The 25,451-nt window shown below is 38.2% G+C and overlaps 1 protein-coding gene across 1 annotated transcript in view; it reads left to right on the top strand.

Annotated features, from left to right (window-relative positions):
• Positions 1–456: 456 nt before the first annotated feature.
• The window catches only part of PPFIA2 (PTPRF interacting protein alpha 2), a 509,230-nt gene continuing 484,235 nt past the window's right edge, over positions 457–25,451 (top strand). The window contains exons 1-2 of the mRNA XM_052641133.1: positions 457–481; positions 4,611–4,861. Of these exons, the coding sequence (XP_052497093.1) occupies positions 4,613–4,861 (249 nt within the window). The 5' untranslated portion in view covers positions 457–481; positions 4,611–4,612. The remainder of the gene's footprint in view (positions 482–4,610; positions 4,862–25,451) is intronic.

Raw genomic sequence — 25,451 nt, 5'->3', positions numbered from 1 at the left:
CCTCCAGGTGGCCCGGTCGCGGAGTAGCGCCGCTTGGTTAAGTTTCTGCAAGTCAAACCCAGTCCTCTCTTGCCGACTCCCCGCCCCGGGTCTCCAGCTGCACGCGAGGAGCTGTGGCTGCTCTGGCAAACGGGTCGCTGCTGCTTTAAGAGCCGCCTCCCCCTCTCCTCCTTTTGACAATGGTCTGAACCGAGCTCTGCTTCCCAAAGCAAAATTTGTAATATGCCATTTTTCCGATGGACGCTTCTCCTTTTGGCTGCTGACGGAGCCGCGGGAAGATGCCGAGCTGCTGCCACGCCAGCCTGCCGGGGCACGTTCCGGGAGAACGCCGGGGCACCCGAGTGTCTAAGCTGCTTTTCTCCTCCCGTTGCTAGGGAAATGGTCCAGGAGTGCCGGCTGTGAGCCTCCCCTCTCGTCAAGCCTGAGACTGCGGTTGTCATTGCTCAGTTGAAGAAGCGGGACCCGAAATTACAGACATTAGGTACAGAGACTGTGTTTCAGTTACCTGGTTTCCCATCTGCTGTATTTTTTTACCCCTTCCCCCTCCCCAGCCCTGGCCCCACCCCGCCCCCAGGGAAGATGAGATGCAAATTCCCTCCTTGTCAATTACTGTTCCTTACCTTCTGCTTTCCACCCCCACCCTCTCCCTTCTATTTCCTCTACCTTGGCTGTCTCTTGTTGGGCAGGATGGACAATTTTGGTGTGGAAATTATGAAGTCAACTTCTTCAGGGTGGTGGGGGGGTGTGGCTGAGAGAGAACTGTCCAGCCAGCCTTATGGGGTTGTGCTGGCTCTTTGGCCAGCTGTAAACGCACTAGGGTAAAGACAGTGAAAAATCCTGGCATTAAAAATATAATAATATTTCCCGAGGACTGGGGACTTCAAAGAGTTAAATAGGAGGAGGAATATTCATGTGGTGTAATCAGACAATGGCTAAGATTTCTTTCACCGAGTTATTCCTTGTGGATTAACTGAGGTGGAGATAGATAGGTTCTAAAGACTAAATCTTTGCAGAAGAAACTGACTACAGAGAATAATTAGATTTTTGTCTCCAATAGGATCTAAATCCTAATTATCTGTTTGAATAAAGTGAGTCATTGACAGAAAAAAAAAAACAAACCCGCTTTTGTAGCACTGTCATATCTGGATACATACTGTTTGAATAACATATATTGCTAAGAAACACTCTGGATCTTGAAAGCCCTTGGGTAATGACTCCAGTGGACATTCAAAAGTTTTATTTTGAAATCAGAGATTTAGAAGACAGTCAAGGTTATGTGCTAAGAATAAGGGAGTTGGTTTTCCTGGTATAAAATTCTTCAAGCTAAATTTCAGCACTGAGATAATTAAAACGGCTATTTTCCTTTTTTAACAAAAAAATAAACAATGTCTCTAACTAGCCCTTGAAACCTTCAGTAATTAAATGACCAGAGCATCAACATCTAGAAGAGTATAACATAATTCATGTATCAGTTGATTTTGGGAAGAGAGTGATGAAAAGGCAAATATCAAAGCAAATTGTTAGTATGCTCTCTCTAGTTTATTAGGAATTATGTCATACAATGAAGTTTTCAATATTGAAAATGATTCTAAAAGTTAAAAGTGGCAATTTGGGGATGAAATAGAAGATAAGTTGAATGACCATAGCCTTCTGTACTATGCAAGTTACACTGAATACAGATTTTTAATAGCTTTTAACACCTAAAATGTACACTTAATGAGTTATACTATATTTCAAAAAATATACAACTATTTTGTAATTTATATTAGACATAATATAAGTTTTATGGCAAGAAACTAAGCTAGCTCATGAAAATTGCCTTGTTTTTTGTAGACAAATGTTTTCCTTCTAATTTTGATGAAAAGACTTTAGATTTACTCATGCGGGTTGACTGTGAGGGGAAAAAAAGCATCTACCATGTGTTCATCTTATTTTCTAAGTAACTTTTGCATTGGATTTGAAAAGTCTAGAGCACCTACTGGAATTAAACCTTTAGGCATAGAAGCAGAATAAATCATAAAGGTAAAATGTTCTTTTTGCAAAGGTTAATTATGGCCATTTTATAATAGGAATAAATACTTGAATCTGCAATAGTTCTTTATAATTTTACTATGTGTTTTCAGTCAGGTATCCTATTGGAACTATGGGCTTGTTTTTTTTTTTTTAAATGCCTACATTATTCCTACTTTACAGAAAAGAAAACTGAAGTTTGGAAACATGAAGTGAACTGCTCTGGCTCACATGCCTTGGGAATTGAAGTGAATCAAGTTCTTTTGAATGTAAATTTAATAGACTTTCTAAATCCCTTAGCTGCTTCTCATCATAGCATCTTCCAACTGTGTCAAAGACCAACTTTTATACTGATCAAAGAGCCTAAAGTTTCTGAATGTCTAATGTCTCCTGATGACGATGGTTATCAGAACTAGAGTAGCATATTCAGAAGAAAGCTGTAGCTGAGGTAATTGCTGCAGTTAAGTTTTTCCTCATAATTTAAAGTTATTATGAGCGACTTAGAGTAGAGGTTGGCTCAGAGCTTGCTTTCAGGAAGGACACATTTAGAACACAACTTTGAAAATGTCTAACCAGTCTTAAACTGAAACCCTGTAAGTGTTTTGGCACTGATTGTCACTATGCTACCATTTCATTGCCCAGTATTTTGTTTTAACCTTAAATGTCAGAAATAAACACATTGGCTCTTGATAATGAGTTCTCAGAATGACACAGCTGTTCAATGTTGTAGATTTTATGCATCACATGTGAACCAATTGCTTTAAATATTCAAATATATTAGGGCTTTTTTTGTTTTCCAATTTCTTTTTAATTAAAGAAATTTATAACAGAAAAGAGTCTCATTTTTCCTACCTTTGTGCTATTGTTTGAATGAAATTCAGGTTGAGAAAAATAAAAAATAATTTATTTGCAACCATTAAGTGGTTAACAGTGTTAGCAAATGCATGAGTGTGATTGAGTGTGTACATGTGTGTTTTTAAATATTCATACATCCCATTTGAATCACTTATTTTAGTTTAGCATAAAAAGGAAATTGAACAAGTCAAGTTCTTGCCTTCAGGGTGCCCAGTGTTTTGAATGATGAGCAGTAATTCAAAGCATTACTTTGAATTGTTATAAAATTTACCCCTGCCTTAATTCTTCTGTATAGGCTGTCAGTCACAGAATACTTCCTTTTATCTTTTTAAAAGTTTCTCCTAGTTTTCAGTGGGACTTGACCAAATAATTCACAGATAATTGAATTTCTCTATTCAATAACTCAATTTATATGAAGAATTACATAAAAAGTAATTAACTATTGAACTGTTAAATCTTGACATTTTATTTGAAAATATCACCAGAAATATTTTCCCCAAGGATAGGATTATGTAGGCAGAAAAATAAATTGACCTTGTTTTATAAAACCAAAGAATGCTGCAGGATCAACAGCCAAACCAGACTTTCTCCACATCAGACTTTTGCAAAACCAAGCCCTCTAATTAATAGCTTCTGGCTTCAATACAACTGAAACTGAGATGGATTTGATGTTTTCTTAAACATAAGAAAGAAAAGGAAAGAGTAAATGAGATAATTTCTGATTTTTTTAAATGCTACACAACAGGTCAATGTTACATCTTAATGTCTGTGTTTTCTATTGTAAATAAATTAATTTTAAAATATTCTGAAGAGTTCATTTATTTTATGACTAGCTGCTTCTGATTAGCAGTTAGGATGTAAAATTTCTACATTAGCTAATGTAATTTATGGCATCTGTTTTGTGGAATATTTGAATGAGTGTTAGTTTGTATTGTTTGGATGGAAAGCAGACAAAATAATTTGAAGGAAACAAAAGAATAAGTATAATTAGTAGTATAATAATCTAAACAAATTTATGCATTTCAGTCTATATCCTAAAGCGTGTGTCTAATTCAGTCAGCATCACTTATCTACTCTGTGTAGAATATTGTAGGAATTCAGGAAGAGAGCTTGTAATAATAAAATGGAAGTTGTAAAGCCAAGAAGCTTTGAAATAGTTGTATGAAAAAAATTTGATAAAATTAAAAAGTAAAAGCTGATTTTTACATAAATGAATACTCAATTATTTTCAGATCTTCTAAATAAAAGAATGAACATTAATTCATTCATTTATGTAAGTAAGACAAACATCATTAGCTTCCTACCTGTTAAATGTCAGCCACTATGCTTGCTTTTAACAATGTAATAACAAATAAGGGTAAGATGGAGGTATTAGCTATAAGTGATTTGTAAATTTGAATAGGAAGAAAGGTGACCAATTAATAAGTGTTTCGACATCTTACTATAAATTGAATGAGGTGGGGTAAATCATAAAAAAAAAAAAACCTTTGAGAAGTAGATGAAATCAAGCTGTGTTTTTGTAGGTAGGAGATATGTAGATTGTTATGCAAAAAGAAAGCATGTTAGTTTGGAGAAGTCAGTGAATCATATTTCACTGAGGTCAGATTTTTAGTATGGTAGGATTTGGAGCAGTGAGGAGAGGAGAAAGGCTGATGAGCTGCAAAGAGTTGGGTGAGCTGAGGGTCAAGTGGGTTTATTGGAAACCATTTTTTACTAAGATTTCTCTTCCCTTTAATTTCTTTAAGCAATGATGTGTGAAGTGATGCCCACGATTAATGAGGACACCCCAATGAGCCAAAGGGGTTCCCAAAGCAGTGGCTCGGACTCAGATTCCCATTTTGAGCAGCTGATGGTGAATATGCTGGATGAAAGGGATCGTCTTCTAGACACCCTTCGGGAAACCCAAGAAAGCCTCTCACTTGCCCAGCAAAGACTGCAGGATGTCATCTATGACAGAGATTCGCTCCAGAGACAGCTCAATTCAGCCCTGCCACAGGTATGCCTCCTGGGAGCTTCTGTCCTTCCTACTGCAGCTGAAAATGTGATAAGATATAATAAGCTTTGCTTTATTTCCATTCTGTTCATTATTTTTGCCCTTAGTAGAGATGATATGCAAATTTTGGTGAGAAAAATGTAAGAATAGATAATTAGTTCACATGCAACTTTGCCTCAAAATAGTGGCACTTTGATGGTGGGAGATTTGAAGCATGAGTCTCTATCTGCTGTTTCTCTTGAAAATTTTATCTGTTTTTTGGTGGAGGTAGAAGATCACCTGTTGATCAGCTTTTAATTACCAGACTGTGAGAATAGATAGTTTTCTCTTTCTTGCTTTTTAAACACTATTATGATATTTGGGCTTCCCTAGTAGCTCAGCTGGTAAAAAAAAAAAAAAAAAAAAAAAATCCACCTGCAATTCAGGAGACCCTGGTTCAATTCCTGGGTTGGGAAGATCCCCAGAGAAGGGATAGGCTACCCACTCCAATATTCTTGGGCTTCCCTGGTGGCTCTGATCATGGGAGACCTGGGTTTTATCCCTGGTTGGGAAGATTCCCCTGGAGGAGGGCATGGCAACCCACTCTAGTATTCTTGCCTGGAGAATCCCCATGGACAGAGGAGCCCGGGGGCTACAGTCCATGGGGTCACAAAGAGTTGGACACAACTGAGCGACTTAGCACTGATGACATTTGGAAAGATGTATTTTATATTTTCAGTTTTGTGGTCTGTCTTTGGAAATGATAGTGCTTGGAAGTCTGTTGTTCAATAGTTTTTGTCTTTCTTTAGAAAAGGTTAATACTGCTTAAAAGTATTGAATTTATTGATGTATTACCCTCCCTTCAAAAAAATATTTCAACCAGTTTCTTTAAAAAAGAAAAGTATCTTGGAGATAGGAGAATAGGCAAAAGTTCAGTTTTATTCTCACAAACTTAAAATTGTTAGATTTTAACAATTTTATTTATAAGTAAATATTTAGAAACTAATTATTTTATGTAATAGCATGTTATGTGCATTATGTATATGTATTGTAATAATATTCCAATTATATGAAGTAATATAAAATAACATCTTTACTATATTATTGTCATATACTTATTTTATAGGAAAACAGATTTTTAAAGGATTTTCAGCTAATTTATATACAAATTTAATAATTAGTTCTCTTATTTAAGAATAGCATATTTTTGTATGAGAAGCATCATAGAATATGAATTAAGTTTTTAATAATCACCCCTCAATAAATCATATTTTTCTTTTAAAAACAAGTTTGATTTGCCCTTTACTTAGAAGACAGTACAGCAAATGCGGAAGAGTTGATCTTTCTCCATAAATTTATGTCTTGTAGGTAATATCTTTTCATAAATACTGAAAATTACATAATCAATGTTGATAAAATTCTAAACCAGCCATACAATAAACGTGTAGTATGATGTTGAGATATTTATGACTTTCAGAATAAAAAGGATCACCTAGATTGCTCTGTCACATTCCCTTTAGGTAATTCCATAATTCCTGTCCCAGTTCTTTTCATTTTCAGTCTGTTTTGTGTTGAAATGCAATAACATTTCCAATAACTCTAACCTGTTGACATACACTAACTTGTTTACACAGAATGTATTGTATTGGTTCATTTCAAAGGACAACTGTCATACCTTCACCAAGAATTATATTTTTCAAACTAGACTTTTCAGTGTTTACAACTGTTCTTCATACAGTCATTTCTAGAATGATTATCATCATGCTTACTCACCTCTAAAATTATCTGAGTTGGTTAATGCTATTGTTAAAATATGGTCTTATAACCAATCACACTATTCATTACCTTCTGTGATGAGCATAGAATAGGGCAATCATTTCTCTTTCTGTGTTTCATTAAGAATCCTAGAGTTGTATTATATTATTATTTGGGGGGCAAGTTCAACATACTTTTATTATGTATTAGAATGGTAAAAAACTGAAGTTTATAATTGAGTTGCAAAAATGCCATGTGTTTTTCCCACACTCTTCTTAGAAGTTTACTCTGGTTGTAAGTATAGGACTATACAGGTACCCTTCCTAAGGTTATCTTTTTATATTTTTTTAAGCTTGATGCTATCAATTTGTGATCCTAACACTATTAAGATGATTCTAAGAATAATTTGGTTCTTACATTTTTTTTCTCTTTCATGGTGACATGATAGAGACACGGGTGAATCTTTTATAAAGATGTTGTAAAAATAAAATATTAATGCTAGAACAAGGTATTCGGGAGGCAAAGGAGAAAACTGAAAATTTTTTGTATATAACTATATTGTGTAGATAAACCTCTTTTGAATGGTATAGGAATGAAAATATTTTAATTATAGCATTCAGTTATGTTGAAAATCTATATTATATCATCAAAATTTGAAAGTGAAAGTAGCTCAGTTGTGTCTGACTTTTTGCTACCCCATGAACTATACAGTCCATGGGATTCTCCAGGCCAGAACACTGGAGTGGGTGGCCATTCCCTTCTCCAGAGGATCTTCCCAATGCAGGGATCGAACCCAGGTCTCCCACACTGCAGGTTGATTCTTTACTGTCTGAGCCACACCTAAATTTAAAATTTTTGACTTTTAATTATACTGGTACACAATCTCTTATCCAAACCCATTGTGTTTGAAAGTTCAGAATTTTCCTAATTTATATTATGCATGTATTGTACAACTTAAACTATGATCTCCTCTAGCCAGATTCTAGGAAACACTATATAATTATACACTTCATATTTCTGAAGAAATATGAGAAATTCCTACCATGTGAAAAATATTAAGACTATAAATGGCCTCATACTTGCAAATAAATATCAGCTTTCAGAGTGTTTGAGGTTTGGAATTACAGATTAGGGATTAGGAGCCTGTACATTTAATGGGTATAGTTCTAGTCTCCTTTATAAACACTTTGACACAGTTTTCAATATTTATTTGTATTTTACTATTAGAAATATTTAGTACCCTTAGCAATCCACAGGTCATTAAAGATAGTGATGGTCCTGTCATTTGTTAAAGCAAATATTTAATAACCTAATCTACAACTTCAGGGATTTAAGTTTTCTGCAAGTAACAGAGGAATTTAAAATTCTTCAATTGGCATCCTTGAACCTGTTAAAATATTTTGTAAGCAATGTACCTGAACTGTTTGGTGGCACTACATTCGACATTCACTTGGGAGAAGAAAAGACTCCCACAAATGTGAGTTTTTCAGTTCAGTTCAGTCACTCAGTCGTGTCTGACTCTTGGAGACCCCATGGACTGCAGCATGCCAGGCCTCCCTGTCCACCACCAACTCCCAGAGTTTACTCAAACTCCTATCCATTGAGTCGGTGATACCATCCCACCCTCTCATCCTCTGTCATCCCCTTCCCCTCCTGCCCTCAATACCTCCCAGCATCAGGGTCTTTTCAAATGAGTCAACTCTTCACATCAGGTGGCCAAAGTATTGGAGTTTCAGCTTCAACATCAGTCCTTTCAATGAACACCCAGGGCTGACTCCTTTAGGATGGACTAGTTGGATCTCCTTGCAGGCCAAAGGACTCTCAAGAGTCTTCTCCAACACCACAGTTCAAAAGAATCCATCTTTGACACTCAGCTTTCTTTATAGTCCAACTCTCACATCCATATATGACTACTGGAAGAACCATAGCTTTGACTAGACGGACCTTTGTGGGCAAAGTAATGTCTTGGCTTTTTAATATGCTGTCTAGGATGGTCATAACTTTTCTTCGCATCTTTGAATTTCATGGTTGCAGTCACCATCTGCAGTGATTTTGGAGCCCCAAAAAATAAAAGTATGACACTGTTTCCATATCTATTTGCCACAAAGTGATGAGACCAGATGTCATAATCTTAGTTTTCTAAATGTTGAGTTTTAAGCAAACTTTTTCACTCTCCTCTTTCACTTTCATTAAGAGGCTCTTCTTCATTTTCTGCCATAAGGGTGGTGTCATCTGCATATCTGAGGTTATTGATATTTCTCCCAGCAATCTTGATTCCAGCTTGTGCTTCATCCAGTCAAGCTTTTCTCATGATGTATTCTGTATATAAGTTAAATAATTAGGGTGACAATAAACAGCCTTGACGTACCTCTTTCCCAATCTGGAACCAGTCTGTTGTTCCATGTCAGGTTCTAACTGTTGCTTCCTGACCTGCATACAGATTTCTCAGGAGGCAGGTCAGGTGGTCTGGTCTTCCCATCTCTTTAAGAATTTTCCACAGTTTATAATGATCCACACAGTCAGAGGCTTTGCCATAGTCAACAAAGCAGAAATAGATGTTTTTCTGGAACTCTCCCACTTTTTTGATGATCCGACGGATGTTGGCAATTTGATCTCTGGTTACCTCTGCCTTTTCTAACTCCAGCTTGAACATCTGGAAGTTCATGGTTCACGTACTATTGAAGCATGGCTTGGAGAATTTTGAGCATTACTTTGCTAGTGTGTGCTGTTGCTGCTAAGTCGCTTCAGTTGTGTCTGACTCTATGCGACCCCATAGACAGCAGTCCACCAGGCTCTGCTGTCCCTGGGATTCTCCAGGCAAGAACACTGGAGTGGGTTGCCATTTCCTTCTCCAATGCCTGAGAGCGAAAAATGAAAGTGAATTCGCTCAGTCGTGTCCGACTCTTTGAGACCTTATGGACTGTAGCCTACCAGACTCCTCCATCCATGGGATTTTCCAGGCAAGAGTATTGGAGTGGGTTGCCATTGCCTTCTCCATGCTAGTGTGTGAGATAAGTGCAATTGTGTGGTTGTTTGAGCATTCTTTGGCATTGCCTTTCTTTGGAATTGGAGTGAAAGCTGACTTTTTCCAGTCCTGTAGCCATTGCTGAGTTTTCCAAATTTGCTGACATATTGAGTGCAGCGCTTTCACAGCATCATCTTTGAGGATTTGAAATAGCTCAACTGGAATTCCATCACTTCCACTAGCTTTGTTCGCAGTGATGCTTCCTAAGGCCCACTTGACTTCACATTCCAGGAGGTCTGGCTCTAGGTGAGTGATCACACCATCATGATTATCTGGGTTGTGAATTTCTTTTTTGTATAGTTTTTCTGTGTATTCTTGTCACCTCTTCCTAATCTCTTCAGCTTCTGTTAGGGCCGTACCATTTCTATCCTTTATTGTGCCCATCTTTGCATGAAATGTTCCCTTGGTATTGTGAGTTTTTAGGCAGAAATAAAGTATGTAAAATAAAAACGACAATAACTTAAAAGTGAAATTTGTTTTAGGAAACGCGGATAGAATTCAAAGCTGAGTCAAATTTTATGACATATTATGTTTTCAGTCACCTATACAATATTTTTTAGTTGATGATTTCGTGCTTTGCATTAGTCATTTTCTCTCCTATCATTTTTTAGGAACAAATGTAGCAGTGATTTTTACACTCCTAACCATGAAAATATTTGTACTCATATTGTTTACTTTTTCATTATGTAATTAAAGATAACCGTGTTTAACAAGAATTGATCATTCCACATCATTCCACATTTTAGGTCTGATGTTTCTAAGCAATACACTGATGTCTAATGCACAGATCCATTTTAAGGAGCCATAGAATCTGAGACTCAAGATGCCCAAACTCAGTTATCATCTGCCTCTCACTCAACCAAAGCTTCTCTAACTCTTCATCCAGACACTTGATAGTCCTCATAGCTGATTGCCCAAGAATAGCCCAAGAATACTGGAGTTGGTAGCCTATCCCTTCTCCAGCGGATCTTCCTGACCCAGGAATCAAACCAGTGTCTCCTGCATTGCAGGTGGATTCTTTACCAACTGAGGTATCAGGGAAGCCCTTTTGCAGCATCTTATTTAGCATATATTGAGGGTCTTCTGTGTATTACTGAATGATTACATATGTTTGTAAAGGGGATAGGAAAAAAAAAGAACATAGTTTTTTTTTTCCCCCAGAAAACTTAGTAAATAGGTATAACATTAATAGATTGAAATTAATATAGTACCAGAAGATTACAGAGGTACTAAAAGTATTTGTACCACAACACTGATATGTAATAAACAACATAAAGTTTCATGTGGAAGATGATATTAGAGATATTTTTAAGAGGAGGTTAGAAGGGACTAGAGGATATTTTGTATCAGACAGTACAGGTATGCAGGGATGATCCTGCTGAAGGATATGTGGGGACTGAAATTCGGCCTGTGCTCTGCTCCAGGCTAAGCGAGGTGTTCCTAATTCCCATAAAGGAACCAGCTGAGCTAGCAGTATCCCTGATTAAAAAGAGAAGAGTAAATAGGGATTAAATAAGGAGAGTGACTGAGAGGTTTGTTGTTGAAGGGCTGTAGGGTAGGAATGAATCTTTCGTATAGTGACAGAGGAGGATTCTAGCCTGTTCATATGTGTGGTGAAAGGTAAGGATGGACGTTTGTATACAGAGTAATCAGTAGAAGCTTGAGTGAACTAGTGACATGATAAGGCAATAATGAAGGGATATTGTTCTGCCATTTTGATTCAGGATAGGTCATATAATACTTGTGTATCAGTTATCTATGGCTAAAATAATGCTATGTAACGAACAACATAAAACCTAATTATCATGCAATATAACGGTTTAAGGAATTCAGCTGACATTTCCTGGGCTTCCCAGGTGGCGCTAATGGTAAAGAATCTGCCTGCCAATGCAGAAGATGTAAGAGACAGGGGTTTGACTTATAGGTTGGGAAGATCCCCTGGAGGAGGATGGCACCCTACTTCAATATTTTGGCCAGGAGCATCCCATCTACAGAGAAGCCTGGTGGGCCACAGTCCATGGAGTTGCAAAGAGTTGGACAAGACTGAGTGCCTGAGCCTGACCTTGACTTGGAAGGTTAATCTTGGCTGGACTTACTAGGCCACTTGTTGTCTGAAAGTTGACTCGTTAACTGTATGTTAACTGGCTATTGTTTGATCTAGGATGGCCTTAGCTGGACCAACTTGGGCCCCTCAAATCTAAGTTTGTATCTGATCCTTCAATAAGATAGTCTTTGCATGTTTTCATGGTGATGGCAAAAGAGTAAGGGAAAAGCAAAGAAAAGCAAATACTTTTTAACCTTCTGTTTGGGTCTTTTTTTTTTTTTTCTTTTGTAATACTCCTTGGCCAAGCCAAGAGACAGAGTGGAAAGCAAGATTACATGGCAAAATTACAAGGATGAATGAAACACATTTACCATCAGTGTAACTAATGTACCACAAATAGATGTTAAAAGTCATTAGGGTCATTATTATGTTCAATTCAGTTCAGTTTAGTCGCTCATTCGTGTCCAACTCTTTGTGACCCCATGAATCACAGCACGCCAAGCCTCCCTGTCCATCACCAACTCCTGGAGTTCACGCAGACTCACTTCCATCGAGTCATCGAGTGATACCATCCAGCCATCTCACCCTGGGTCATCCCCTTCTCCTCCTGCCCCCAATCCCTCCCAGCATCAGAGTCTCTTCCAATGAGTCAACTCTTTGCATGAGGTGGCCAAAGTACTGGAATTTCAGCTTCAGCATCATTCCTTCCAAAGAAATCCCAGGGTTGATCTCCTTTAGAATGGACTGGTTGGATCTCCTTGCAGTCCAAGGGACTCTCAAGAGTTTTCTTGAACACCACAGTTCAAAAGCATCAATTCTTCAGTGATCAGCCTTCTTCATAGTCCAACTCTCATATCCACATATGACTCCTGGAAAAACCATAGCCTTGACTAGACAGACCTTAGTCGGCAAAGTAATATCTCTGCTTTTGAATATGCTATCTAGGTGGCTCATAACTTTTCTTCCAAGGAGTAAGCATCTTTTAATTTCATGGCTAAAGTCACCATCTGCAGTGATTTTAGAGCCCCAAAAATAAAGTCTGACACTGTTTCCACTGTTTCCCCATCTATTTCCCATGAAGTGATGGGACCAGATGCCATGATCTTCGTTTTCTGAATGTTGAGCTTTAAGTTAACTTTTTCACTCTCCTCTTTCACTTTCATCAAGAGGCTTTTTAGTTCCTCTTCACTTTCTGCCATAAGGGTGGTGTCATCTGCATATCTGAGGTTATTGATATTTCTCCCAGCAATCTTGATTCTAGCTTGTGCTTCTTCCAGCCCAGCATTTCTCATGATGTACTCTGCATATAAATTAAATAAGCAGGGTGACAATTTACAGCCTTGATGTACTCCTTTTCCTATTTGGAACTGGTCTGTTGTTCCATGTCCAGTTCTAACTGCTGCTTCCTGACCTGCATACAGATCTCTCAAGAGGCAGGTCAGGTGGTCTGGTATTCCCATCTCTCTCAGAATTTTCCACAGTTTATTGTGATCCACACAGTCAAAGGCTTTGGCATAGTCAATCAAGCAGAAGTAGATGTTTTTCTGGAATTCTCTTGCTTTTTTGATGATCCAGCGGATGTTGGCAATTTGATCTCTGGTTCCTCTGCCTTTTCTAAAACCAGCTTGAACTTCTGCAATTTCACGGTTCATGTATTGCTGAAGCCTGGCTGGGAGAATTTTGAGCATTACTTTACTAGCATGTGAGATGAGTGCAATTGTGCGCTAGTTTGAGCATTCTTTGGCATTAACTTTTTTTGGGATTGGAATGCAAACTGACCTTTTCCAGTCCTGTGGCCACTGCTGAGTTTTCCAAATTTGCTGGCATATTGAGTGCAGCACTTTCACAGCATCATCTTTCAGGATTTGAAATAGCTCAACTGGAATTCCATTACCTCCACTAGCTTTGTTCGTAGTGATGCTTTCTAAGGCCCACTTGACTTCACATTCCAGGATGTCTGGCTCTAGGTGCGTGATCACATCGTCGTGATTATCTTGGTCATGAAGATCTTTTTTGTACAGTTCTTCTGTGTATTCTTGCCACCTCTTCTTAATATCTTCTGCTTCTGTTAGGTTCATACCATTTCTGTCCTTTATCGAGCCCATCTTTGCATGAACTGTTCCCTTGGTATCTCTAATTTTCTTAAAGAGATCTCTAGTCTTTCCCATTCTGTCCTTTTCCTCTATTTCTTTGCATTGATTGCTGAGGAAGGCTTTCTTATCTCTTCTTGCTATTCTTTGGAACTCTGCATTCAGATGCTTATATCTTTCCTTTTCTCCTTTGCTTTTCATTTCTCTTCCTTTCACAGCTATTTGTAAGGCCTCCTCAGACAGCCATTTTGTTTTTTTGCATTTCCTTTCCATGAGGATGGTCTTGATCCCTGTCTCCTGTACAATGTCATGGACCTCCATCCATAGTTCATCAGGCACTCTATCTATCAGATCTAGTCCCTTAAATCTATTTCTCACTTCCACTGTATAATCATAAGGGATTTGATTTAGGTGATACCTGAATGGTCTAGTGTTTTTCCCTACTTTCTTCAATTTAAGTCTGAATTTGGCAATAAGGAGTTCATGATCTGAGCCACAGTCAGCTCCTGGTCTTGTTTTTGCTGACTGTATACAGCTTCTCCATCTTTGGCTGCATAGAATATAATCAATCTGATTTCGGTGTTGACCATCTGGTGATGTCCATGTGTAGAGTCTTCTCTTGTGTTGTTGGAAGAGGGTGTTTGCTATGACCAGTGCATTTTCTTGGCAAAACTCTATTAGTCTTTGCCCTGCTTCATTCTGCATTCCAAGGCCCAATTTACCTGTTACTCCAGGTGTTTCTTGACTTCCTACTTTTGCATTCCAGTCCCCTATAATGAAAAGGACATCTTTTTTGGGTGTTAGTTCTACAGGTTCTTGTAGGTCTTCATAGAACCGTTCCGTTCAACTTCAGCTTCTTCAGCATTACTGGTTGGGGCATAGACTTGGATTACCATCATACTGAATGGTTTGCCTTGGAAACGAACAGAGATCATTCTGTCGTTTTTGAGATTGCATCCAAGTACTGCATTTTGAACTCTTTTGTTGACCATGATGGCTACTCCATTTCTTCTAAGGGATTCCTGCCCACAGTAGTAGATATAATGGTCATCTGAGTTAAATTCACCCATTCCAGTCCGTTTTAGTTCACTGATTCCTAGAATGTCGATGTTCACTCTTGCCATCTCTTGTTTGACCACTTCCAATTTACTTTGATTCATGGACCTGACATTCCAGGTTCCTATGCAATATTGCTCTTTACAGCATCGGACCTTGCTTCTATCACAAGTCACATCCACAGTTAGATATTGTTTTTGCTTTGGCTCTATCCCTTCATTCTTTCTGGAGCTAATTCTCCACTGATCTCCAGTAGCATATTGGGTACCTACTGACCTGGGGAATTCCTCTTTCAGTATCCTATCATTTTGCCTTCATACTGTTCATGGGGTTCTCAAGGCAAGAATACTGAAGTGGTTTGCCATTCCCTTCACCAGTGGACCACATTCTGTCAGATCTCTCCACCATGCCCACCCATCTTGGGTGGCCCCACAGGGCATGGCTTAGTTTCATTGAGTTAGACAAAACTGTGGTTCTAGTGTGATTAGATTGACTAGTTTTCTGTGAGTATGGTTTCAGTGTGTCTGCCCTCTTGCAACAGCTACCGTCTTACTTGGGTTTCTCTTACCTTGGACGTGGGGTATCTCTTCACGGCTGCTTCAGTAAAGCGTAGCCACTGCTCCTTACCTTTGACGAGGGGTATCTCCTCAGCACCGCCACTCCCAGCCTTGAACATGGAATAGCTCCTCTGGCCCTCTGGCGCCCGCGCAGCCACCGTTCCTTGGATGTGGAGGAGGAACTTATTATGTTAGAAGAACTTATTGTGATAATGTAATCATTCTGATGATGTATGGGAATTTGAAATAGGACTGTGAACCTTGAAACTAAGAAAGACATGTCAATGTAGAGAATATTGAGGAGAGAGAATGGACATAGCCAGAAATTGAACTAAATGGCTATGACTTTGGACTTAAGTTAGAAGATCTGAATTTGAATTGGAATTCTTCCACTTATTAGCTGAGCTGTCAAGGGTAAGTGACTGACTTCTCTGAAACTCTATTTTTTTAATTGGAAGGAGAGGATGATGTCTACCATATGAGTGGTTAAAAGGAGGTGTGTGGATGTGCTTCAGAAACCTTAAACACTATTAAATGTCATCTGGTGTTTTTCATAAATTGCGATGTGCCAGTATCTACTCTGATGAGGAATTAAGTTAAAAGAGGCTACTTGTGAAGAAGAGGGAAATATTTATACTTTAACATTTTAAAAAACAAAATATTTAAGTGAAACTTACAGGAAGTGACAGAAGTCACTCTTATTCCAGTGACGCTGTACCTAGGTATATTTTTGGCTTCTTACTTACTTACTACTTACTAGCTTAATAACCTTGGTGAAAGTAATTAGTTCAAATAATGATAGAACCTGCCTCATAAGGTCATTATGAGACATAAATGAACTGGAACATGTCAAATGATCAGTTCTGTACCTCACAGATAGTACATGCTCAATAAATGTTAAATGCAGCTATTGATGTTATTATTACCATAGATATTGCCATCATTATCCTCAGCCAATCTTAATGGCACAATTTCCCTGGGTAATAATGAACACCAGAACAAATTGAACGCACTAAAAATCTTACTCTCCATAATCATTATCAAATTTTGTAAGTTTTTGATTGCTTGTATTTTAAAAAATCTTAAGTGCATTTTCTTAAATTGTTTTCCCAACTTCTTCACTTCTTTGATGGCCAGTCTCACGTCTCTTGATTAAGTCAAACAACAGCCTTCCTGTTGTGCTAAGAAGATCACATCTGGATTGAGAGCTCCCTCCTTTTCAGTGAGACCTGATGTCACCACACCACATGCAGAAGGGTTTTATCCCTCACTCCTGTCAAAAATAAACATGCTATATCTTTTGCTATCTCTGATTATGTTATTCTATCTTAAATGTATTTCTCTTTCTTCCAGTTATTTTTCCCCCAGACAAATGAAATGGTATTTACCCTCAGCCTTTATTTCCTGTTATTTATAGCCTTTTATTTGTCTTTATTTATAACTTTTTTTGTGTGACTGTGCTGTGAGGCATGCAGGATCTTAGTTCCCTGACCAGGGACTGAACCCATGCCCACTGCAGTTGAAAGGTGGAGTTCTCACCATCAGACTGCCAGGGAAGTCCCTCTCTTTTCTTTTTTAACTCTTATAATCAGGCTTCTATCATCACCATTCTCCTAAAAACACACTCCTGTATGCCACCGATGTGTGCATTTGCAAAATGTGCCACAGTTTGCAAATCTAGTGATCCTCTTTCATTCTTCATGTTCATGGCCTCTTTGTGCCAAAATATGCTATGAATTATCTCATCCTGAAATTCTCATGTCCTTAATTCTTCATAACCATTCCCCTCATAGGCTACAAGGTATGTCGTTCTTTAGTACTCACTCTTTTCCTACATATTCTCATATACTTATTTATATCCATACTCATCTTTATTTAGCTATGTTCTCCAACCTTAAGCACTACCCTTCTTGTTTAATACTTCCCTCCAAATCCTTGATCCCCTCCTTTTTATCTCCTCCTTTGACTTTTTTTGTCTCCTGTATCTTCATTTTCTCTCTCTGCTTCTCAACTGGCTTTTTGGTAACATATTCAAATCTATTCCATAAAAGTACAGTGATGGTAAGTACAGTAACAACAAGAGGGGTCCTTAACACCATGTCTCCATTTAGCTACCAATCTCTTTTTTCCTTTATTCCCCAACTTGTCGATTTTCACTGTCTCAGTGTCTTCATCTTCTATTCACTTTCTGAGCATCAGCAGGTGGGCTTTTCTTCTAAAACCTTACTAAAAGTTATGTTCCCAGTTACCAACTGATGAGTGTAGGAGGTTTGTTTTATTAAAATTCACTGCAAAATGTGACACTGTGCTTAACTCCCTTCTCAAAAAATACCTCCCAAAATAAATGAACAACAACAAAAAGACATTTCACTCTTAACTTTCATGATACCACATTGTCTTCATTCCTAAATCTTTCAAACTTTTCTCTCCTAATACTTTTTTCTGTGAGCAATTCCTCACTTAGCCACTTTTAAACTACTAAATAATAAATAGACAGTAATATCTAGCATTTCTGAACACTCCACCTATGCCAGGTAATGTTTCATTTAAGCATCCAGATATTAAAATGGGAGGCTGTCTTTCTGTTTGAGGGGAGACTAAATAAGTGAGGTGCAAGACTTTATTCGCAGGAGGTGCTAAGATATAATCCAACTAATTAATCCAATATTAGCTTAAACTCCATTTTAAGACTCTACAAAAGTTGGTAAAGCTAGAATAGAGACAGAACTGTTTCGCATGGCAGTTGGTCTGCTGTGCATAATCTACCACACCGTGTATGAAGCATGGGGTGATTTCTATTAAACTTAGTCAAGTGAGAAGGGCTTCATGAGCAATGTTCAGAGAGCTTGATGTGCTTCCTCCACAAGTTGAAGAATATAGAGGCTGAAGTCCAAAGGCCGCTGATGTGGCCGGAAATGCCCCCTTCTCTATAGCAGGTTGAAGAGTCACCTGTCAGATAAACTGCAACTCCTCCAATATCAACACAAAGGTTAGTTTTTTGAAGAGCAAGAAGTTCCCTTGAAAGGGGATGATACCTAGGGTAATTTCTGTGTAAACTCACAAAGTAGAATGTTAAAACCCCAAGTTTCTAAATGGTAAGCAATGAGTGACAAATTGGGATATTGACTTCAGAGAAGATACTGAGAGCAAGTCACTAAAAACCAAAGAAGAATCTACAGAGGGGTTTTTTGAGGAAGCCACAACTGCACCTTGGAAGAAAGACCATTGATTATCTATTTGCCACTCAGAAAGCCCCGGTCATGGATGACATGTAGGTCAGCCCACACCACTGTGATCTTTCTCCCCAGTTTATGGCCCTGATTCTTAGAAGGGTCAGAAACTACTGCTATGAGTAGGGGATGTCAGAGTAAAGAGAGACCATGCCCTCATCCTCCAGTGCAGACCTGCTTTAAGGCTTGAAACAAGCCTCAACTATGTGTGGTGGGTGCGGGGGAAGGAGGGCAGGGGCAGGGGCTGGGAAGGACAGAGCACATCTTTAGGTTGGGATAGGAGCTCAGAACTAGTATGTTATTGAACTAGCGCTATGGAATTGTGAGACTGCACAATTTCAGTCTCACAATTGAGACTATGTGAGTCTCAGCTGAACTAGCACTATGGAATTGTGAGACAGTATAATTTCAGAACAAAAGGAAAGATAGTTTGTTTTCTAAGCATGAGCAAAAAGACTTAAGACATTTGGCTGAAATTTCATTTGGGGCTAATTTCTTTACCTGAGGGAATCAGAAGAGATATAATATTAATTTCTGAATCAATCCTTAAAACATTCCAATGAGGGTGTTATCATTCCCATTTTACAGATGATAAAACTGAAGCATAGACAGGTTAAGTAACCTGTTCAACCAGGGTTCTATTCATGGCTTACTTTTCTTTTACTCTAAGTCATCTTTATTTCATTATATTCATTATATTCATGCTGCTGCTGCTGCTAAGTCGCCTCAGTCGTGTCCGAGTCTGTGCAACCCCATAGAAACCTTTAGGTTTAGCCCTTTAGCCCACCTAGAAACCTTTAGGGCTTCCCTTGTAGCTCAGTCAGTAAATAATCTGCCTGCAAGGCAGGAGACCTGGGTTTGATTCCTGGGTTGGGCAAATACTGGAGAAGGAAATGGCAACCCCCTCTAGTATTCTTGCCTGGAGAATCCCATGGACAGAAACCTTTAAGAGACATGGGCCACAGAAAGCACTCATCAGAAATACTCCAAAGTTCTAACAAGGAAGTAAGTAAATAAGTTAAGTCGCTCAGTCATGCCCGACTCTTTGCAACCTCATGGACAGTAGCCTACCAGGCTCCTCTGTCCATGCATTTTCCAGGCAAGAGACCTGGAGTGGGCTACCATTAAGGAAACATGAAATGATTAGAGCTGGTATAACTATACTGAATATAAGTATTCAAGGACCCCAAATCTTCATATTTATGTTACCATAAATTTGCCTTTTTATGTACTCAGCATACTTTGTAGCCCATTAGGTCCATCTAATGAGTAGGACAGTATAGGCTTTATGGAAAAGTATTTAATTAGAAATTACAATACCTGGATTCTAGTTTCTATTTTCCCAAACCCTGTGACAATAGAAAACCACTGAACTTACAATTTAATATGTTGTATACATTTGCCAATTTCAAATGATTATAAAGGGTATGCACCTCAGCTTTACTAATTTATTCACAGCTACTTAATACACAATTATGGTTTATTCAACAATATTTTAGGGCCTACTCTGAGTCATGTTCTGTGTTTACAGTATAGTGTGGCTGATATGTACTTCTTTTTTTTAAGACTTTACCCAATTATGGTTTCTAGGAATCTGTTATAGTAATAAGAATCTAATGTCTATAAACCAGTGAATATTATATTTATTTGTAAATTCTTTGAAACTATCATTTCTAGTTATTTTATTGCCTTTTATTCTCAACTGTGATGAACTGTCCACATTTCTATAATAGGCTAGTTCCCTCTTTTGTGTTCTAAATCTTCTCCCCTCTTGCTATTCTAGGACAAAACATTTCCCTCTTTTTTTCTACATCAACAATAATGTGTCCATCTCTAATGAATTATAATCAACAGCATTAAATATTCCTATATTTTTCCCATTTAAAAAATATATTAACAACCCTGCCCTACCAAGCTGTCACCACATTTATCTTCCCCATTGCAGGAATAGTGTTTTTTTTTTTTTTTTCCTATACTTGTTCTAATTTCTCTCTCCTTATTTCTCTTGAATCTACACCACTCAGGTGTTTACCTCAACAACTTCATCTAAACTACTCTTGCCAATATTATCTATAACTTCCATATTGCTATATAAAGTGATAACTTTTCAGTTTCCATTTTTTTTAATCATTAGACACTTTTCTTGTACTTTCTTCATTTGGCTCTAGGTCAGCCCACTTGCCTGGTCTTCCTTCTACCCTCATTGGTTATTCCCCAGTCTTTGTTGTTAGTTGCTTCTCATCCCCCTGACTCATTAATACTTGATTACTCCCTGGGTTCAATACCTGTACCTTTTCTCTTTCTATCTCTATTGACACCATTGATTATTTCTTCCATCTCCTGGTTTTAAATAACATCTAAATATTGCTAACACTGAAATTTACATTTCTAATCCAGACGTTTCTTCTGACATTCAGATTCATATTGTCAAAATGTAGAAATTTAAAATGTCCAAAACTGAGTTTGTCATCTTCAATTAGTCTTATGCATCTCAATTAATAGCAATAGTAATCTTGTGTATGTGTGTGTGTGTGTGTGTGTGTGTGTGTGTGTGTGCACTTAGTCACTCAGTTGTGTCTGATTCTTTGCAACCCTATGGACTATAGCCCACTAGGCTCCTCTGTTCTTTGAGATTTTCCAGGCAAGAATACTGGAGTGGGTTGTCATTTCCCTTCAAGGGATCTTCCTGACCCAGGGATCGAACCCGGGTCTCCTGCATTGCAGGCAAGTTCCTTACCACTAAGCCACCTGGGAAGCCAAATCTTATGTGGGCTTAGGCCAAAATATTGGTGTCTTTCTTATTTCACATTTGTATTCAGTTTAGCAGTTAAACATTTCAGTTTTAGCTTCAAAGTATGTGTAGAACTGAACCACTATAATCACCTCTACAGCTGCATCTTAATCCAAGTATACTAGGGTTTTCCTAACTGGTCTTCTTGCTGTATCCCTGTACTGTATCAGTTTATTGTAAAAAGAACAGCAAGAGAGATCCTGACTCTGATAAAAGGTAGGTCAGATTTTGTTTCACATCTGTTCAAGTCTCTGAAATGCTTTTGCACCTAAATGAAAAAGCCCAGGTCTTTAAACTGGTTCAAAGGTCTAACATCTGCCCCCTTCTCTTTGTCTGTCTGATATCATCTCCTGCTATTATCTAACTCACTCAACTTTACTCCTACCATCCTGATGTTCTTTCTTTTCAATATGTCAGCCATTCAACTGCCTTAGGGACTTTGCCAGGACTCTTCCCAAAGCCTGGGAAAGTTGCCTCTCCATAAACACATGCTCTCTCAGCTCATTCTGGACTTTACTCAGGTATCACATTCTCAGTGAGACCCTGCCTGATCACCCTATTTAAAATTATAATCTCTCTTTCTGCTAAGTTGTGTCTGACTCTTTATGACCCTATGGACCACAGCTTGCCAGGCTCCCCTATCCATGGAATTCTCCAGGCAAGAATCCTGGAGCGGGTTATAATGCTCTCCTGGAGGGCATTTCCCAACCAAGGGATGGAAGCTGTGGGTTTCTTACGTCTCCTGCCTTGGCAGTAACTTCTTTACCACCATTGCCACCTGGGACTAGCCCCTGCTTAATACTCCCAGTCCTTCTCTAGTTTTACTCCGTAGCACTTATAAGCATCCATCATAGTGCATATTTTATTTCTCTGTCTTGTTTATTATCTCATTCTCCCTCACTATATTCTAGTCTATGAAGCCAGGAGATTCTTTTTTAATGGTTCACAGCTGTGTTTTCTGCCTACAGCAGTATCTGGCATTTAGTTGTTCAAAAATACTAAATAATAAAATGAACACAAAAACCAATTCTTTGCTTTTTGAACACATTTTCTATATCCTATGCTTATTTGGCAAGTCATATAGTCATAAACATGTTAGACAGCATATATTAAGGATCTTCATAAAACCGAACAAATATAATTTATAAAGCCTTATGGCTAGAGTGTTTATAACACTAAAGTCATTGTATATATGAGGCTGGTGTTAATACTGTACCTCAAACCCCCTTACACAATGAAATGAGTTTTATATCAAGAGGTGGTGGCATTTTGAATATTTTACAAATCAGAGCATGGAAGATCAGAATGTAAATAACTTTCTTTGAAGATATGAATAAATTCTTTGGACTTCAAATTTGTTTTTGCATTTTAATGCTCTTTTACTAAGGAGTTTAGCTCCTAAATCAAGTCAGCTTTCATAAAAGAAATAGTAAAAATAGCTTTCTGATGTTATAAAATTACTACCACTGTTTGGTATCTATATCTGACTTTTACTATGAGAAAACAATAATAAAAGTAGAATTTTGGGGTTAGTTTTTCTTTTTTTGAAGCAGTTTATTGTTCCACTCATTCTCATTCTCTTGAAAAAGAAAATATTAAGAGAAAAAGGCCATTAATATTCTCAAGATGAATTTCTAACCTGAATTTTCCAATAAATCTTATAGTTTACTTTGGTATACTTGATGTTAGTATCCATATGATTCATTTGTTTTTTGTTAATCTTTGAAGAGAAAATCTATATTCAATAACAAAAATATTGAAATTCACACTATTTACTTGCCCTGGATATTTCTTCTCAGAGCCTTATGCTCAAAGCTAGGTAGCAACAACAAAAATGCTGTAGTTTGGGAAAAGAGAGTTTAGATTATAGTGAAATGCTTCTAAAACATAACTATCACTCCCTCGGTAATTATATCATACATCTTTGTATTGATTTCTAAAATTTAATTTACAAAGCAGTAGCTCTGTTAGCTTATTCTGTATGGGCCAGAGTAAGACCTTACTATTTCTTGTCCGACAATTTAACAGTCATAAAAATTATCCAATCTAATCATATGAAGATTAGCAGGTCAAAGGTACATAGGACTCAAATTTTAAATTACTCATTGTATTCTAATCCAAGTTTTACTTGTGATCCTACTGATTTTTTTTTACATAAAAGTCTACTAATTTTCCCCAAACATGAGAGAATTTATTAAATGAGATTCTGATCAGTTCAGTTGCTCAGTCATGCCCGACTCTTTGCGATCCCATGAACCGCAGCATGCCAGGCCTCCCTATCTGTTGATTCATTGGAAAAGACCCTGATGCTGGGAGGGACTGGGAGCAGGAGGAGAAGGGGACGACAGAGGATGAGATGGCTGGATGGCATCACTGACTCGATGGACGTGAGTTGAGTAAACTCCAGGAGCTGGTGATGGACAGGGAGGCCTGGCGTGCTGCGATTCATGGGGTCGCACAGTCTGACAGTACTGAGAGACTGAATGGAACTGAAGACCTAAGAAAACAGTTCAGTTCAGTTGCTCAGTCATGTCCAGCTCTTTGTGACGTCATGAATTGCAGCATGTCAGGCCTCACTGTCCATCACCAACTCCTGGAGTTCACTATTTAAAAACAGGGTGACAATATACAGCCTTGATGCACCTCTTTTCCTATTTGGAACCAGTCTATTGTTCCATGTCCAGTTCTAACTGCTGCTTCCTGACCTGCATACAGATTTCTCAAGAGGCAGGTCAGGTGGTCTGGTATTCCCATCTTTCTCAGAATTTCCCAGAGTTTATTGTGATCCACACAGTCAAAGGCTTTGGCATAGTCAATCAAGCAGAAATAGATGTTTTTCTGGAACTCTCTTGCTTTTTTGATGATCCAGCGGATGTTGGAAATTTGATCTCTGGTTCCTCTGCCTTTTCTAAAGCCAGCTTGAATATCAGGAAGTTCACGGTTCACATATTGTTGAAGCTTGGCTTGGAGAATTTTGAGCATTACTTTACTAGCATGTGAGATGAGTGCAATTGTGTGGCAGTTTGAGCATTCTTTGACATTGCCTTTCTTTGGAATTGGAATGAAAACTGACCTTTACCAGTCCTGTGGCCACTGCTGAGTTTTCCAAATTTGCTGGCATATTGAGTGTAGCACTTTCACAGCATCATCTTTCAGGATTTGAAATAGCTCCACTGGAATGCCATCACCTCCACTAGCTTTGTTCATAGTGATGCTTTCTAAGGCCCATTTGACTTCCCATTCTAGTATGTCTGGCTCTAGATGAGTGATCACACCATCATGATTATCCGGGTCATGAAGATCTTTTTTGTACAGTTCTTCTGTGTATTCTTGCCACCTCTTTTTTTTTTTTTTTAATTTTTAGTTTTACTTTATTTTACTTTACAGTACTGTATTGGTTTTGCCATACATTGACATGAATCCATCACGGGTGTACATGAGTTCCCAAACATGAACCCCCCTCCCACCTCCCTCCCCATAACATCTCTCTGGGTCATCCCTGTGCACCAGCCCCAAGCATCCTGTATTCTGCATCAGACATAGACTGGCGATTCGTTTCTTACATGATAGTGTACATGATTCAGTGCCATTCTCCCAAATCATCCCACCCTCTCCCTCTCCCTCAGAGTCCAAAAGTCCGTTCTATACATCTGTGTCTCTTTTGCTGTCTCACATACAGGGTTATCATTATCATCTTTCCAAATTCCATATGTATGTGTTAGTATACTGTATTGGTGTTTTTCTTTCTGGCTTACTTCTCTCTGTATAATCGGCTCCAGTTTCATCCATCTCATTAGAACTGATTCAAATGAATTCTTTTTAATGGCTGAGTAATACTCCATTGTGTATATGTACCACAGCTTTCTTATCCATTCATCTGCTGATGGACATCTAGGTTGTTTCCATGTCCTGGCTATTATAAACAGTGCTGCGATGAACATTGGGGTGCACGTGTCTCTTTCAATTCTGGTTTCCTCATTGTGTATGCCCAGCAGTGGGATTGCTGGGTCATAAGGCAGTTCTATTTGCAATTTTTTAAGGAATCTCCACCCTGTTCTCCATAGTG

Source organism: Budorcas taxicolor, chromosome 5 (assembly GCF_023091745.1).
Source record: "Budorcas taxicolor isolate Tak-1 chromosome 5, Takin1.1, whole genome shotgun sequence".
Taxonomy (NCBI): domain Eukaryota; kingdom Metazoa; phylum Chordata; class Mammalia; order Artiodactyla; family Bovidae; genus Budorcas; species Budorcas taxicolor.
The sequence above is the reverse complement of the archived record's forward strand: the minus strand, read 5'-3'. Positions and strand labels throughout refer to the sequence as shown.